The sequence below is a fragment of the Abramis brama genome (genome assembly GCF_963993115.1).
Source record: "Abramis brama genome assembly, chromosome: 12".
NCBI classification, from domain to species: domain Eukaryota; kingdom Metazoa; phylum Chordata; class Actinopteri; order Cypriniformes; family Leuciscidae; genus Abramis; species Abramis brama.
In genome coordinates this window covers 26,482,996-26,501,281 of record NC_139974.1, presented here as the reverse complement: position 1 = coordinate 26,501,281, position 18,286 = coordinate 26,482,996, and the positions used below count along the sequence as shown (strand labels likewise).

The 18,286-nt window shown below is 37.5% G+C and overlaps 1 protein-coding gene across 2 annotated transcripts in view; it reads right to left on the bottom strand.

The window, feature by feature from the left end:
* Positions 1-1,898: 1,898 nt before the first annotated feature.
* rnf19a (ring finger protein 19A, RBR E3 ubiquitin protein ligase) overlaps positions 1,899-18,286 on the bottom strand; it is a 35,588-nt gene continuing 19,200 nt past the window's right edge. The window contains exons 3-11 of one of the 2 annotated variants that reach the window (XM_084131511.1): positions 15,293-15,501; positions 14,859-15,003; positions 14,513-14,675; positions 11,498-11,612; positions 7,714-7,875; positions 6,288-6,501; positions 5,664-5,807; positions 4,523-5,123; positions 1,899-2,936 (exon numbers count right to left, since the gene is read on the bottom strand). In XM_084131511.1, the coding sequence (XP_083987637.1) occupies positions 2,856-2,936; positions 4,523-5,123; positions 5,664-5,807; positions 6,288-6,501; positions 7,714-7,875; positions 11,498-11,612; positions 14,513-14,675; positions 14,859-15,003; positions 15,293-15,501 (1,834 nt within the window). In that variant the 3' untranslated portion in view covers positions 1,899-2,855. Of the gene's footprint in view, positions 2,937-4,277; positions 5,124-5,663; positions 5,808-6,287; positions 6,502-7,713; positions 7,876-11,497; positions 11,613-14,512; positions 14,676-14,858; positions 15,004-15,292; positions 15,502-18,286 lie in introns of those variants that run through there. The other variant, XM_084131510.1, reaches the window with a different exon arrangement.

Genomic DNA, 18,286 nt, shown 5'->3' with positions numbered 1-18,286 from the left:
GTTAAAACGGGGTCAGATTTTATTGTGTGGGGAATTGGGTGTTAAAAGAATGAGACAAAACTGAGGTTAAAGTGGTAAGAACGGTGTATTTACAATCTTCACAAGAGACTTTAAAACAACACAAAAGCAGGAAAACTCAGGCTGTTAAAAGCATAGTCCATCGCACCATTGCCTAAAACAGTCCATAAGAATCCTTGTGTGTTAAAGCGTCCTAATGTGAGTGTCCACCAGTGTATATACAGTTCACAGAGTCCGGAGGTGGTAACTCCACACTCCAGAAAAGTGATTGGTATCTGTTGAGAACCCTGTTTGTTTACGATGCTGCGCTCTTTATACAAGTGTAGTTCCTGCTTTCGGTCATGTGATCCCTCACATGACAGGCCAACCATACCTTTCTTAAAGACATACACACTTAAAATGTTAAGAGGAATAAGGGACCCAGGAATAGACTTTTGTCCACTGTAGTGGACGTTATATTTTAGTGAATTTCTCTGACATGATACATGTCACATGTCACAACCTGGGTGTCCTGTAAAGAGCACATTCAGGACTTACAGGGCCTGTAGGAGATACCAAATGTTTGGAGGTTTCACCATGAAAACAACTTCTCCTTGGTCTTTAAAAATGTCTGACATTAATTTAGTGATCAAATTTAGTAAATATGATAATATATTGTAATTATAATTTAAATTGGACTACTTTTCAAATTGTATTTCATAAACCAACATCTCAGGAAAATGTTGTGGGGTTTCAAATCAAAAAATGACTTTCTGTTCCAGAACAGGGCATTGATTTCATACATGTCCACTGTAAAGGACATCAGGACTTAAATCATGTTTATCAGGCATTTTGGGAGACACAAGAAGTGAATATGGAAATAAATTATACATCAATATTCCTATGAAATATTAGATATTATTATTAAAATGTTGACAATTATTACACTTCTTTTTTCATTAAATGTTGCTCCAAGAACACATTAATGTGCAAATTAGTGTATAGATACATTGCATTGAATGGGAATATTAATTTATGGCCATTTTACCCACATATTGCATAAAGTAAAATGGTGTATCAATTAATTCCGTTATTTCTTTCATAACATAGTTGAGAATCCTCTTTATACAAATTTTGGTTAAAAAAAAAAACCTGAAACCCCCAAATTTATTGGTGATTGAAAAAAAAAAAATCCCATTGTTTTTGCCTATACATATAATTTCATGTCATTTTATTTTTTAAACAACTTAGTCCTGGTGTCCACTACAGAGGACATAGCATAACATATGAATTAAATATTTTTCAAAAATGTTTTTTACCATTTGTTTCTTGTGCTCTAAACAATGTGATGACATGGAAAAAAACTAAATTCAAAAATCTTTTTTTTTTTCTGGGTCTCAGGTTGATAAAATGGACATGAACAAGAAAACACGTAAACCAATTAAAACTCTATTAGACATCAAATAATTGTACTGGATAGAGCAGTAAAACATGTGACAGTGTCACAACATTATATTAAGGTTTTATATAACAGTTGCAATAGCCATCACAAAATAATTACTACTTTTATTAATCGTTTTTTCTATTAAATAGATGGATTGTAGGATTTTAATAAAAAAATACATATTTAAGATTCTTTCTATACATTTCAAATTATTTTTAGGTCATGAATCAAATTTGTGATATTAACCATGAACACAAAATGTGTACAAAAGTTAAGTTTAGTTAATGGTCACTTTGAGAGCTGCTGTCTGTAGAGTAAAAATTCAACCCAGATTAGATTAACCAAATTAATATTGATTTAATTTCAAATTATGCTAATATTTTACACCCCATATAATACATTATGCATCTCAATATTGAAGTTTTTTTTTGTTGAACAAACACTCAGAGAAAACATCTGGATTCATGTTTTTATTTTCATTTATATATGCATTTACACGCATATTATAAAGCAAATATACAAATACCAAGCTGTTCTGAACAAGTTAGAAATCAATCGGCCCTAGCCTCTGAAGTAATAATCGTACAGATATGGGCAGGAAGGCTCAAAACATAAGAAAAAAAAAGAAAAAACACTAAAGAAATAGAAGGGAAAAAAACAAACAAAGCAGCTTGTGGCATTGGAACAGTCCCGAAAGATTTACGGAGCAGCACCAGAACGGCAGCGAGAAAGACGAATAGAAATCAACTCTTGAACTAGACCCGTGCGCTCACGGCACGGCTGTACACGCGGACAGAACTAGGATGAACAGTGCAAACACACGGGTCAGAGCCTCGAGTCCGAGGAGGCGTCTGTAAACTGTGAGTGTTGAAGTGTGCAGGGGTCACAGGGGTGACGAGTCGTCGTCGGTGAGCCTGAGTGCTGTCTTTGGTAGGCGGTCGGTTGGTTGTGTAGTCCCCGACCGTTTAAACAGGAAACCATGCCACGCCGCCTCGCTAACATTCAATTCAGCCTCATCCAATACATCTGATTTCATAAGACACAAACCGGAGGAACAAACATAGTTCTTCGATGATCCAAAAGGCACCATGAGTCAATACAGATACAAAAAAAAAGAAAAGAAAAAAGAAAAAAAAACACTTAACTGGTTGAAGACCTAAATGTGATTACCATCATAGCCTTTACAATGCAAGTAGTTTGACTTTTTTTTAAAACAGGATGCAAATTCTTCTGAATCATACATACAAACCCTTTGCATCCATAACAGTTGTTCTATTGAGAATTATTAGTGGACTTGGCTTTGTAAGAACAATTTTTTTTTTAAGCATGCCAGACTTGCTTCTCCTCATAAATGGGTTTGGTCAAGGGTCCCCATCCTACCAGCAGGGGGCGCGACACAGCTTCATTCAGCTTCTCACTGGCTTTTCAACTCAGAAGCAGCACCCTGCACAGGGCTTGAACATCTTTTCCCAAAAATGGAAAATGAGCAGTGACACTAGATGAGAAAAATGAAAAGAATCCCAAGAAAATTAAAAACACAATCATGTACAAGAATCATTGCTGTGAAAAGGGAAATCTACTATTGCCTGGTCCCTTATGGGCTCATCTTGTATGAATATCTCAAAAAGAGCATCAGATTCCCCCCCTGACTTCCTTGGTGCCTTTGAATAGATGTAAATTCCTTCAACTAAAGCTATATGCTGGGTAACTGAGAATATATGAGTGTATATGTGTGGTGAAGGTGCGTACGAGGGGTCAGTCACATGGAATCTGTCAAGAACAAGTCATGGTCATATTTCATCCCAAAATCACAGAGTAAGAAATTATATTTAAAGAAAATGAAGCCAATTTGAAAATAATACGATTTTTTTTTTAAATCATGAAAATTAAATGCATTTCCCCTTCTAATTCTCATGACCATAATGAAAAATAAAATCCCATTCTAATTACTGTAATGCAAAAAATGGTATTTATTTAAATCACGGTAGTATTTATTATACTGCCTTTATGCAGATTTAAATAATTGTTTTACAGTAATACAGAAAAATACTGTATTATAGTAATAAAAAAAAAGCTAAATTTCAAGAGGAAGTAGTACAATTAGTACTTAAAGGGATAGTCCACCAAAAAAAAAAATATTGCCATAATTTACTCGCACTCAAGTCGCTGTACAACTTTCTTCAGTGGAATACAAAAGAAGATATTTTACAGAAGGTTAGGAACCAACTTCAATTAGAAGTCAATGGGAACCAAAACGTTTTGGTTACCAACATTCTTCAAAATATCTTTCGCGTTCTGCAGTAAAAAAAGTCATGCAGGTTTGTAACAACATGAGGGTAAATTTCAAATTTAAATTTTTAGGTGGACTATGCTTTTAAGTACCATGAAATTGTAATAATACAAACATAAATTGTCATAATACTAACTTGTCCTAAACAGAGGCTTCATTTCATGTATGAAAGGAATGATTTTTCCCCCATTTTGATTCTTTTAATTTTGGCATGAATAATGAGCAGGACCCATTTTGTAAGATTTATCCATATACTCGTTCCTCACTGGGGAGGTGATTCATCGCAGCGACCCTGAACACTGAAATAGAGGCATGTGTGATTGACAGCTACATCATCATCATCATTATCATCAGTATCAATTGCCCTACATTCATCCGTTGACTTTCTGAATCTTATCTGAGCTTTAGTCTAACTGTATGCACAGACACAACCTGTCAATCAAACGGTAACCTTTGGTCACGGTCAGCTTACTTAAACTTCAAGGCAAATCCTGCCCTTGACTAGTGTAAATAGTGGCGTTCCATCTCCAACATTCGAATTATCAACCAACCGGGACGTTAAACCTCCACGAAACCCATACAAGCATTTAAATCTTGAATTCAGTGTGCAATCCTTGGTAATAAAGTGGGTGTTGAGGTTAGCTGTGAAAGCATTTAGGTCAACTCAACCCATCTGGTTATATCTCTGTTTGAATGCAGGCATTGCGCACAGGACTAGCTGGCTGAGGAAGGTTGTTATTGTGTTCTTTAGGCGAGCTTTGGCCCGCGTCAGCCGCACAGATTAAACTCACATTCTCCTCTGCAATATAGCACAGTGGACGTTCTGCTGCCCCGTCAGGGGTAAGAGGGGCTACCGCAGCTTGTGGGAGGGTCCCAGAGGCGGGGCAGTTTTCCAGCCGGTCGTTCTCGACCTCAGGAAGAGGGCTGACCGTTCCGCCTGTGTTGGGATGTCGGATGTGAGACTCGTAGCAAGAGGGTCTGCAGGCATCCAGGTCGGAGCAGCTGAACTCGGAGAAGTGGCTGGAGTGCGAGTCGGCCACAGACGGCAGGCTGCCGCTCAGGGAGGGCGAGTCCAACTCGCTGGAATTGGTGCTGCGGCGCTCTAGCAGCTGGGCATCCATGTCTTCGCGCGTCTCGTTGATCTTGGTGCCACCGCTCTTTTTGCGCAGCTTTCCTTTACTCTTCTTCCCGGAGGAAGAGGACGAGGTGGAGGATGGCTCCTTGGCCCAGCGAGAAGACACGCACTTGCCCTCGTGCGGACAGCCAGAGGGGCAAACGCTGGCCCCGTGGCCTCCGCTGCTGCCATCGTCCATACTGCTGCTGCCGCTGTGGTGCCTGAGCTTCCCTCGTTTAGATTCCACGTCCACCTGCACCTCCATACTGTTCCCATCTCTGCTCCACAACAACAGAAAACTATTAATTACAGCCCAACTTCCTACAGGCCCTTATGTTACATCATTATTACACAAACAGATTTGTTGAGAAGTCTCAAAGTGCTTGTAAACTACAATTCTGTCATGACAACTCTCAGAGTGTGTGGCATGGTAATGGATATGACAATGTTAATATACATTTGGTCTTGGCGGAATAGATCTGCTAGTACGGGACTTGCTACTGCCAATACATATATGGCACGCTGCAGTGAGCAAGTAAGACATGCTTCTGCTGTACAATATAGCATACATGAATTACCCATAGCAGATCTATACAGGTGGAGGGTTTCTGAAAGCACGCTGCACTGCTAAGGCAAACGCTAACCAATAATTTGAAGGTTGAGCATGCCAGCTCATAAGCTACTGATACAGTAGGAACTAATCAGCTGTAGAAATATATAATTGCAAGCGTTTGAGTTAAGAATCTATTAGCCTGCACCATCTAGAGTTTCATTACAGAACTTTGCATTTAAATTCTTTCAGTTATACAAATACAGACCTGTCCAGAGGCAAGTAGGCATTGAGAATGGATCCAGCCATTGCTTTGGTACTAGCGTTGTCACTGATTGTCCCCAGACTGACGGTACCAGACTCCCCACTCAGACTGCAACGCTCCTTTTGAACATCAGCTTGAACCTCCAACCTGAGACAAACAAACAACAAATAAAAGGCTTGTTCACACCAACCTTAATGTTTGGCATACATTTTTTGCACTTTACCATTGGCTTTTGGATTAATGCAGATAATAGGCTCTGTCACCAGCTACAATGTATGATTTTTAGCGGTTTTGTTCATCATGATAGTCTTCACAACTATGAATTTTGAAGCCTAAATGCAATCAGCAGTAGTGAAAAGCAGACTAGTGAGTAGATGAGAAAAAGTGTTTTGCGTGAAGGTTTTTAATGTCCCAGAGAATGTCTGTATTCCCATTTAGCCAATTAAAGTTAAAAGCATCAAAATGTACTCACATTCTTGCAGAGTATGTATAAAATGGTCTTTTTGGACTGGGTCTTTTGAATTTTAGTTCATTTTGCACTGACTTCAAGAGACATGGCCCTTTAAGGTATTGTTTTTGGCCAATAATTGTGCACATGACTTGACATGTAAACCAGGTGTCACTGACCTGTTAAAGCAGTTGACCATGGCACTTCCTGACAAGCTGCCAGTGATGCTGGCCCCAGCAAGTGCCATAGTGCTGGCGTTCTCACTCAGGTTGTCTCTCATTGCTCCAATACGCTCCATGTGGCTCCCGCTGGCACTCAGGCTGCCCGTCAGACCCCCTACACTGCCCTCACCGATGCTGGGGTTATGCCTGGTCTCTGCTACTGAAGTGGTGTCTGTTGAGGTAGAAGGGGGACATTACAGCTGTTAATAAAAACTCTGGAGCTGTACTGTTGATTGTATTTTTTTTCCCATAATGCTTCAAACTTTTATTTGCACCTTCAAAACTGATTAGGCCCCTATGATTTCAGTGATGTGGAAAATGCAGACATAATCGTAGGATCTAGCCATACAAATGGAATGTGGGTCTACTACAAACTCAAGCACACGTAACACTCATGTTTTGTCAGCGTCTGCCTTCTCAATATATGAGTGAGGACACAAGCTTCATTTTCAGAGCTGCTCTGAAAGTCACACTCACCAGCATTTCACCATTTAATGTGATAAAACTATCATCAGATACACACAGAAACTCAAAGGTCTTCATTACAACCCAGTTGGTTTAATTTAAAACTATGACAGAAATATATTACTATTATCCAGTAGAATGTACTTCTCAAAGTAACAATACAGTTTATTAACATGATTTTTGTTTATGGAATATCAATAAACTATAATTAAACTATAAACCAATCACTTTGTTTGCCAAAAATGAATGCGTGTATGAATGTGTGTGTGAGTATATGTATGTATGTATGTATGTATGTATGTATGTATGTATGTATATGTATATGTATATATATATATATATATATATATATATATATATATATATATATAGATTAATTAGACATCCTTTTGATTATTAAAATTACACTATACATTATAAAAAAACAAAAACGGAATGCAGAAAAAATATAAATGAAAATTTGAGAAACCTGATTCTAGCTTACACTGCACATCAAGACAAAAGCTATTTGTTCCCAGCGTTATTTGAGCTTCATGGGAATTAATTGGTGTTTGAGGAAAACAACAACAACTTGATCCCTGTGTATCAGTAGTTGTGTCTGGAAAAGGATAAAACTCAAGGTCTCTAGTGGAATTTACTTTACCCTGTAAATTGTACACATTTTAGCAAACTCCAGGAGAAGCACTATAAACTAGAACACATTTCACAAATTTGCATTAAGCCTGAGCAAGGAGTAGAGAAAGTGTGAAATGTGATAGACAAATCCTGGGGGAGAGACAACCAAGACAGACACTGTGAATGAGAGAATAATAGAGAGAATGCCAGATTCTTAAAGCTTTTCAACAGTTTGCCTTCGGTGCACTCCATTACAAAGCTGTTGTGAACAGCAGTGTGTTTGCCTTCAGTGAGTTTCACTCACCAGTCACAGCAGCTCCAGTGCCCACATTCATGTCGTTCTCATCATCAAACTCGATGCGAACACCTTTTCCATTCCCCGCAGACACGCCGCAACCACCGCTGCGGCACAGAGAGATGGGCACCACACCATAGACGTATGCCAACATGATGGGCACTCCTATCCCTATGCAGACACAAAATATAATGGTTACTCAATACTGCTACACAAGTAGTACAGCCACCTTTAAACTAGATCGATTATCAATTAAATTTGCATTTCCTGGAGGAAATGCCAGGACTTACAAGGCAGAAAAAAAGAAAAGTGTTAAGGGCCATTCACTCCAAAGATAATAACTATAAAGTCAGAGTCAAAACGGAAGAACAACATCGTTGCAATCACTTTCTGCATTTTTCCCCAGCTGATCAGCAATAAAAACATTGAATCAGCCAACAGCAAATCAGAATCCCCCAGAAATACGGAAATGTACCAGTGCGTGTTTGCACTTTAGAGAGCTTGATGAGAGAACGTGTTATTGCAGCGTGGAGCAATGTAGCCAATCACAGACATATCTGGTGATTTCTTGAGACATAATGGCCAATTAGAGGCATTTAAGTTAAAACCCACCCCCTGGCTGGAGTTTTTTCAGTGCCGAGTCATGCAAGCTCGCGAATCCTCTCATTATAACAAAGTACAGACACGATGTAAATAAGAGATTCATTGAGGAGTTTAGACAATTTCATTGAGAAGGAAAGTTTGTGAGATTGCGATGAACTGAGACAAGTGACAGCTTTTTAATGATTATAAGGGAGTTTGCAAATGTAATATTGATTTTATACAACAATTCAATAAACATGAAGTTAATATTAAGTGACTCACATTTTAGGAACTTTAGGAATTTAAGGTTTTTGTCAACAAAAATAGTCACAGCTGAACCGCTGCGTATCTCCGAGCAAACACGGGTGTTTAGTTTATGAATGAATCTGCGTTTTCAAATGAATCTAGTGAGTCAATGACCCATTCATAAAGACAGTCGCTTGCTTTGTTCCTGAATGAATTAGCCGTTTGAATGAATCGATTGAATAAATGATTCAGTGACAAAGACATCGACTTGCCGCCCCCCTCCTGGTGGTTTTAGTTAAAAAAAATTCAAGTATTATTTCAGTTATTTAAATCATTTAATATTTCTATATTCAAAAACTTCCATTTAAAACACTAATCTCATAACATTGTTGTTATGAATTTAAATGCATTCAAGCCACTTCTGAGCCTCATTAAACAGTCTGTAAATATACCTTTTTGTTCTTCTATGCCACCTCTGCAGTGGAAAGATGGATTTTGTTGATACTGATTTCACTTGTTTGGTAACTTATTCTTCCTGAGTGCGTCTTCTTATTCTAACTCAATTTATAAATATAAATTAGGGCCGGGACTCGATTAAAAAAATTAATCTAATTAATTAGAGGCTTTGTAATTAATTAATCGAAATTAATCGCATTTTAATTGCATATAAATTAGGGCTGTCAATCAATTAAAAATAATTGTGTTGAACATGTTATTGAAATAATGTTCAAATGTTCAAAGGGTGAGCATTGAAATAATTGTGCCTAGCAAATAATCAATACAATACAATTGAACATTATTAAATTATTGAACATTATTAAATTATACATTTAATATTAAACATTAAACTATAAACATTATTTACACTTGCTTTACAGGTTTTTAACATTACTTCGAAAATGCTGCAATTTAAAGTTTGAGATGTTTTTCATCTGTTTTAGAAAGTATATTTAGACTTTTGTTTTTTCAGAATAAAACTTGTTTTACAATCTTGAGCATGTGTTATATTTTTATTAAATGTGTTTAATTAAGCCATTGCTGCAAGTAATTTGACAGTTAACAATATTTTAGTGTACAGTTAATCACAAATTCAGTAAGCATTGTCATGACTCATGTTCCAACTGCAAACTAGGTTGTAATTGAATGTACATGTTAATATTATCCCATGATGAAAGGTAAGACGGTGAAACAACGTCACGATATCAACGTTGATTCAATTTGCAAAACCGAAGCATAATTCAAAATTGGTTCAACGTCGACATACAATCTTTATTCACCCATATTGAAAGAAGAGACGGTGAAACAACATCACGAAATCAACAATGAAACAACGTCACGACATCAACGGTGAAACAACGTCACGATTTCAACGTTGATTCGTTTTGCACAATCGAAACATAATCCAACATTGATTCGACCTTGGTCCCTTACGTTCACCGCTGAATCAACGTTGAAATGCCGGTAAATGTTCCAATCAATGATCCAGGCAGCGCCAGCGCGTTCTCGTCTCCCTCCTTCATTTTACAGTCGAATGGTGGCTAGAACGGCTCCAGGTTCAAAGGTCAATACGGAATGGATTAATCTGCGTTATTTTTTTTAACGCGTTATTTTTTCTCAGATTGATTAATCGAAATTATCGCGTTAATGTCACAGCCCTAATATAAACATATAAATTTGACATTAAAGATGACATTTAATAAAGTAAAAAAGAAAGCCCTTACAAAAGTTTAAAAAAGAAGCCCCTGCAAAGTAATTTTAAAGAGTCAAATAATCGCCTCATAATGGCAAGGTTAATTTCTGTCATTGATCAGAAGATGCTCCTACATTTTTGACTGTGCTCCTAATTTTTTTTTATTATTATTATTTTTTAAATGCAAGCATAGAGCCCTCCAAATATTTATTTTAAAGTTTAAAGGCAGATTTTTGCACCCAAGTGAAAGTTGTAGAAACCAGACAGTTAATTGTGGTTTTAAACTACTCTTTATTGTCAGAACATGACAAACTTCACGTTTTTGAATTCTTAAACTTCTCCAGTCATTTTTCCTTAAAATAATTCATCCTTAATTTCTTATTTTCTGCATGTTCTAACGGGTGATATTGTTTCAAATCATAAAACAGGTATGTGTTGCCTGATGACGCGTATCTTCAGCACAGCTTTTGACAGTAGCTTGAGTTGACAATAGTAGCAGCTTGAATTAGGATGCAGATGTAAATTTATGTTCATTAATAAAAACAGTAACATTGTAATACTTAATTTTGATATGGTAAGATTTAAATATTCTGAAATTAACCATTGGTCTTCCATAGTAGCATACATTTAGATCATGATAACCAGTTAAAACCATGCATATAGCACCTCAATACCATGGTAAAATGTAACTATATGGTTTCTATGGTGTTCGTATGAAAAATAATAGCCTAAATATATTTAGTATAAATGCAAAAATGCTATAGCTTAATCAGAAATAAATACTGTAATTATATTCCCTTACTCCTTTAATACATTTAATACATGTCTTCATTAATAAAATTCAATATGAATATCCCACATTTGCCAAAATACCATGGTGCAGTTAGTGCTACTAGTAACTACTAGCTACTAGTACAGTAAATCCATGTTAAATGGTGATTTGTAGATCGAAAAGCCTTCTGACTGTACTGTTTCACACAGTATTGCTCAGCGTTGAGGCCGATCAGTGAGTAAATCAGCTCTAGTAAGTCGAGCAGACAAATTGTCCGTGTGACGCAGTTCAAATGAGTAGCGCCGTTTGATTCCGCTTTATATCGAACTCTAGTAATCGCTTTATTTAGAAATTATATTGCGATAACTAGTGTTTTTTCGCCCAGTCCTAGATCAGAACAAACAAATTAAAGTTCTTTAATAATAATACAAATCAAACTGCTGTAATTCAAATCAAAGAGACTCATTAGGGAGAAAAAAAGAAAAGAATTTGAGTCTGCTTACCAACAGTGACAGCAGCAACCACTGGAGACACAATCACTGACAATGTCACCCCGCCGGCAATGACAAGGTTCCTCTTGTGCTTGGAGATGTCCTTTCCCTCATAACGATTATGAATCTGAAGTAGATGGATTCAATGAGTGAGTGAACACTGCTCATGCACATTCATTATTCTCGCTTAAATTATGCTAGCGTTATGAGTAAGCAAAGTGTAATTTCCAACTTGATCTAACAAGAGTCTCTTGAAGATCAAACAAGGTGGATAAGTGTGTGATAAGACATGTAGGTCGTCATATTTCACAATGCACAGCTCCGTCAGAATTCAGGTCAGATAAACAGACCGTTATGGAAATCCCTTCATAATAAAATTCAGATTGAACAGCACATATCTGAAGTGCTATTAATCATTGTAAAAAGTAACCCAGTTTGAAGTGGGTTCATCTGGTTCAGAGACAGGGCTGCATATTAACTCGAACACGAAACCAAATCCTAAATGTAGGACACAAATTACACTTATTTGCTGGACATCAATCTCAAATCTATTAATACAGATGTAAGAATAGCAATTGCCAAACTGATTTCAACATGCTGGCACCATTCTAATAGGGTTTATAATAAGCAGCAGTGTTTTTCTAGTCAGATAAAATGAAGGCCCTTTATTATCTTGTCATCATGACAAAGGAATTTGGAGAAACTGACTGCATTTTCTATGACAGCTCACTTTGTGAACCAAATTTAAAAGAAATCATCTGACGTATATTTTTCCTTAATTTAACCCATGCTATGTGCCAATTAGTTGACATTACAAGTTAAGGTTGATAATTGTAATGGTTTTCTAATGATAAATTATATAAGATTGTCCATGATTATCAGGACAACTTAGCATTCATGAAAGGTTTGTTGAAAATATATGCAGGCTTTGTACACACAGGCAAAAAAAATATTACAACATACAATATGACTTTTAAACTCATAAAATAAAAGCGTATGGTTTAACATTTAAAGAAATTAAAATATATATATATTTATTAAACCCTTTTTATTTTACAATATAATAGCTTTATTAATTATTATCATTTAAACAAATTATTAATCATTAAAAAAAGATTTTTGTATAGTCCTTTTGAATTGGTCAGTGGAAACAGTAGGATTGTGGTCTATGAAAAATCTCATGTCGAAAGATATACATACACACTTGACTTTATGGTTACTGAAAGCCTTAACAGGATGGACTACACTCAAAAGCCGCTTTCCGACCAAGTAGTTACAGGAACTTAGTTCTAGGAACTGTCCACTTCTAAACAGTTCTAAGAACTACTCTCCCCCAAACTCGGTGGCCATAGGAACTGGTAGGAGGGGTAAGGGAGTGACGCAAGCACGGTGACTTTTATTTTGACGGCGCTGAGAACGCCAGAGCAAACAATGCTCACATTCTCTGTGTTTATTAGTTAGCGATCTGTCTAACAGTACTGTTTAATATGTTATTAGATAGAACTGTTATAGAAAGTACACAGTAAATGAAAAAAAGGTTATTAGCCTATGCCGTGTGGTTGATGTCCAGTGTTGCTAGCTGGGCAGAAATACATAATCATGTTTGACTTGGTCCCCTCAAAGTTGCGTTGGATTTTCTCTTCAGCATAAAGGTTTAGAGACCCATCTATCACTGTTTTCCATGTTTGTATAGTTAGTTTATGGAGTAAATATATAGGCTATAATCTGTGTGTTTACATTCTGTTTTAAAAATGGCGGGTGCTGGTGTTCCGCGTGCGTTTGGTCAATCAGCGTACACTAACGTCACGGGTAGTTCCTATAGTGCTGGTTTAGACCCTACTCTGAAGTAGGACCTAAATTAGTTCCTCCAAATGGAGTTCCTAGAACTAAAATCGTTCCTAGTTCCTGCAGTGCGAACGCCGACATCCGGGTACTTTAGCCAATAGTTCTAGGAACTGTGAAAAGGTTCCTCCGGTCGGAAAGCGGCTAAAAACAAGTCTTCAGAATAAGATTTTTTATAAGATTTATAAGATTCTTTTTTTATCATCATTTATTTATTATGCAAAAGCACTTCCCTACAAATTATCCCAATGTTTTCTAGAATCATTCTTTCTTTCCTAATATAACTATTCAATTCATGTATCTTTTGATATCCCAATATACACTGCATAAAAATAAAATATTGCAATGTCAGTTTTCAATATCAAGCATTCCTAATTGTTTTGTAATTCAAGCTACAAGTATGTAATGCCACAAATACTGCACTTACGTTTGTATTTCAAACACTAAATGAAAAGCCAAAGTTTCGGCTTGAATGTATAAAATTCAGTAATCCTCTAATAGTTGTGCTATCGTTACGCGTTCAGCATCCTGCAGGATTATCATGATAGAGTAAACAGAGATAGAATGTTCAGTTCTTAGTCCTCTTATTCCACAATGACAGCTACTCTCAGTTGTTGTAGAAGAAAGGCTTTTGGCACCATGCTGACACTCATATTAAGCACTTTCGCACCAGAGGAACCTTTTCATAGTTCCTAGAACTATTGGCAGAAGTAACACCTTTTGGCTTATTCGCACCGCAGGAACTGGAATAGGAACGATTTTATTTTTTAGGAACTACTGTTGGGGGAACTAAATTAGCTCCTACTTCAGAGTAGGGTCTAAACCAGCACAATAGGAACTACCAGTGACGTAAGTGTACGCTGATTGGCTGAACGCATGTCAAACACCGGCACCTGGCATTTTAAAAAAGTTCTCTGGGAACTATCCTAGTGGCTAGTTCCTATAAATAAGTTCCAAGAACAACCTGGTGCGAAAGCCTCTTATTACTTTGGCAACCAATGTAGATTTAGAAAATATGTATAATAAAAAAAATAAAAAAAAGGATCTGATTTCATAACTTGCGAAAATGTGTAGACAATCAATCCAAAAGATTGGGTTTGAAAAACAAATCACAATTGGGTACAGCAGAATTAAACCTTACTTTTCATTCTCAACATTCAGAGATTATTTGGAGTAGTCACCCACCTTTCTACCCACATACACAGGAATCCCAATGATCATTGCAGGTATAGCAATGCCAGCAATAAGTGCAATGCCAACTGGAGCGCCCACGAGTGTCCCCAACTGCCACAGGATTTTCTTCTTCCTGCTCCAGGGCTTCTTACCCCAGAACGTGCATCCTGAAGGACTGTGAAAGAAACAGAAATTAAACCTTGAAATAACCTTAGCACACACACAAAAAAAATAAAAATAAATAAAAAAAATCTACCACTCTTTGACCTTCATCTGTTCTCACACAGTGTCAATAATGCATGATTTATGTCATTTGGCCTTATATTGTGAACGTTGCAGTGGTCTTCAGTACACTGACCTTAAGTAGTGCAGGTCAGAGATCTCCTTCATACACAGCCAGCAGAACTCACAGCCACACACAGCGCAGGTCATGTGATTACAGCTCCCATCGTTCATCTTAATGATGTAGGCCGCACAGCGGGGACACGGCTTTATGTCATCGGCTTTAGGGACACAAGACACAGCGGTTAAAACCACTCCTCGTTGAAATGTATGAGATTTGAAAACACAGTATGTGATTTTATAAGGGAGAGATGCCATTTTCATTCTAGACAGCATTTGATTTGTTTAAACTGATTGATTGATTTTAGAGCAGTGATTCCTAAACTTCATGAATCAAACTTCAGTGAGGCCCACATCTGACATAAGATATAGCACCAATAAAACAGACCAAACTTTGATGTCAAGTGGCCATGGGTCTGCACTGTGTTAGTGTGCGTTTTGTGGGCTTACTAGCAGCGCCGCTCTCCTGGCTGTAGCTGAGTGACGATGATCTGAAGGGTCTCAGACGGAGGCTCTGAGCTCTCTGCTGTCGGGCGGCGTCACAGGTCTGATTTGGGTGCCACAGCTGTTTACAGTGGTAACAGAACTCCGTTCCGCAGCCCTCACGACCACACGTGATCTTTGGACAGCTGGCACAACCGAAGGCAATGACTGCATACCTGTCAAATCAAACAGACAAATACTTTCACAGCTATACACGAACATACTAGAAAAGATGCATTAGCTCATACATATCTGAGGGCACCAATCTAGCATGAAAAATCAAGATCAACATTAGTACGATTACAGTAAACTAATAATTAGTAAACTAATCATTCATGTTTGTTCATTATCCAAAACAAATATGCCATGTTACATAACTACAGCTATCTGGTGACAGCATGGAGTCTTTTTGACCCATCTAGATTAACAGCCCTGCTAATTCAAACTGATGGCATCATCAATTACCGCTGGCAATGGCCATTGTGACCCGATCTCTATTAATAAGAACTTATTAAATGATGCTGGAAGCTGTGCTTGTCTGCAGGGATAATGGTTGTTGGAAAGTCACAAGGGGGCAGATGGAGTGATCTGACAGAAAACAGTGACAGGATCCCTATGCTAACTGATGTGTGTGCTAGACAGAAAAGTTGCATAAGAGCCTACAACAGTCCTTGTAATGTGATAAAGCACTAGAAGCTGAGAAGCTTGAATGTGCGCAACAGGATCAGTCAGTTATTCCAGCAACAAAGACGACATTATCTCAAAACCTCATGAAAGAGTCTTATGTTTGCATGTGGACTGACATAATTACACAATTTAATTTGATACAAAAGAAGCTACAACTCTTTGGTGCAAACCAGATGCCATTTGGTGAACTGTCGGTTTTCAGCCTGAGAAACACCACGACATCTGTTTCCACAAACAATGTGGCCTTTGTCATTAGAGTTTGCCATTTTTCTAGAGGAGTCTGAGAGTGTAAGAGTAAACACAATGCTGGAGACATAAGACACCCCCCTGCCTGATCTACAGTCAACGCTAACAAAAAAAATAGCAATGTCAAAATAAGGATAGTGACAGCACAAGAACAAAAGTCACAGTATGAAACATGGCACAAAGCCTTTCCACTAAATAGAAAATATGTGCAAATTTTTAAACATGTCTTCCAAGACTTTAACCTTACCTAACCTTAGCCAGCCCTGTAGTGCAACAATGCAGAATCAATGCAACTCAATCCGTCTGCTATTCACATTAACTATGAACATGCTCTACTAAATGTCTGACAACCAGAAAGTGTCTGAAAAGTATGGCTATATAGTTTTATTTTTTAAAAGCCCAAATACTTTTTGCAAAATGTTTGCTGAAAGCATTCAACATTCCTTTAATTAAATATAAAGGTCGCTTGCTTTAATACGGTTATCTAAAGCAGAGTTTTATAACCTGGGGGTCACCCGAGTTCTCTTGTAGCTCTTTTCCACCAGAATAGTTTGCGTTCTTGAGCCAGAGCCGGTTCTCGGCCAGGCAAAATGGAGCCTGTTGCGAACTGGCCGCATATTTCCACAGACTTGAGGAACAAACAGTGATGTAATGCTGCTATGTGTTGTTTACATGGCTATAAGGAATCTAAAATCAAACAGTGTGCATCCCGGTGTTTATGCAGGCAGTGTGGCCATTCACAGTAGCAGGAGTGATTCTAGCTTATCGGCAGCTTAACTCTCTTGCACGCACAGTTTTATATATTTAGATATAAAGAGCAATGTTCTGGCCAGGAATCCCCTTTTCTGCAGTGGAGATACGCAGAACAGATCAATAACGCACAAAGTCCAGGAACCTGCACCGGAACCGTATCGTTGGAAAATCTCTCTCTGATCACCCCTCAAAGCATACCACAATATATAAGTGCAACCAGCCATGACACATTGACTAGTTCTTGTTTCCTCCATTCTTGATGGTGCTTTGGCACGTTTAAAAAAATACCTAGAAAAAGTACCTAATTTAACTGGAAGAGCTCTTTGCCAAACACAACAGACATCCTCTAAAGCAGAGGTCTTCAACCCTGCTCCTGGGGACCCACTGTCCTGCAAAGTTTTTCCAACCTGCTTCAGCACACCTGCCTCTGAATTTTCAAGTGACCCTGAAGAGCTTGATTAGCAGCTTCAGGTGTGTTTAAATAGGGCTGGAAATAAACGTTGCAGGACAGTGGGTAGCCAGGAGCAGGGTTGAAGACCTCTGCTCTAAAATGACAGGTTAATAGTACCTACTGAGAAAATAAACAAGTGTAAATGATTATCAAAAAGGACAAGAGAAAAAGGCAGCTCAAAATGTTGTGTTATTCAAACACAGGGCACAGCTGGATGCAGATCTGAGTGCTTAGCATGACAAGAAATGCTGCCAGGCTCTCCACTGGCCTGATAAAGACTCCATTCAAAGTGACAGTGTCACCAGTGTCAGGCCTTCAAAAGAGCTGATCACAATACAATACTGTGCCTTTGGCTTGTGTTAACTTCAAGATGACGTCCCAGACAGATCTGGCTCAGAGTGCAAGCCGATCAAAAAAGAGAAAAGCTGAATCCCTGCCCAATATATCAGTGCTCATTGTAAAAGTCTCTGGGGCCTTTTTAATAAGAACATTTACACTACTGTTAAAAATGTTGGGGTTAACACTTATTTTGAACTTACTATTCAAAGAATCCTAAAAAATAATCATCATCACGGTTTCTACAAAAATAAAGCAGCACAACTGTTTTCAACATTGATAAGAAATGTTTTTTGAGCACCAAATCAGCATATATATTCAGGATCATGTGACACTGAAGACTAGAGTAATGGCTGCTTAAAAATTCAAACTGTCATAAGGATAAATTACATTTTAAAATATATTCAAATAAAAAACACTATTTTAAATTGTAATTAATAATAATAATAATAATAAATAAACAATATTACTGATTATGTATTTTTGAT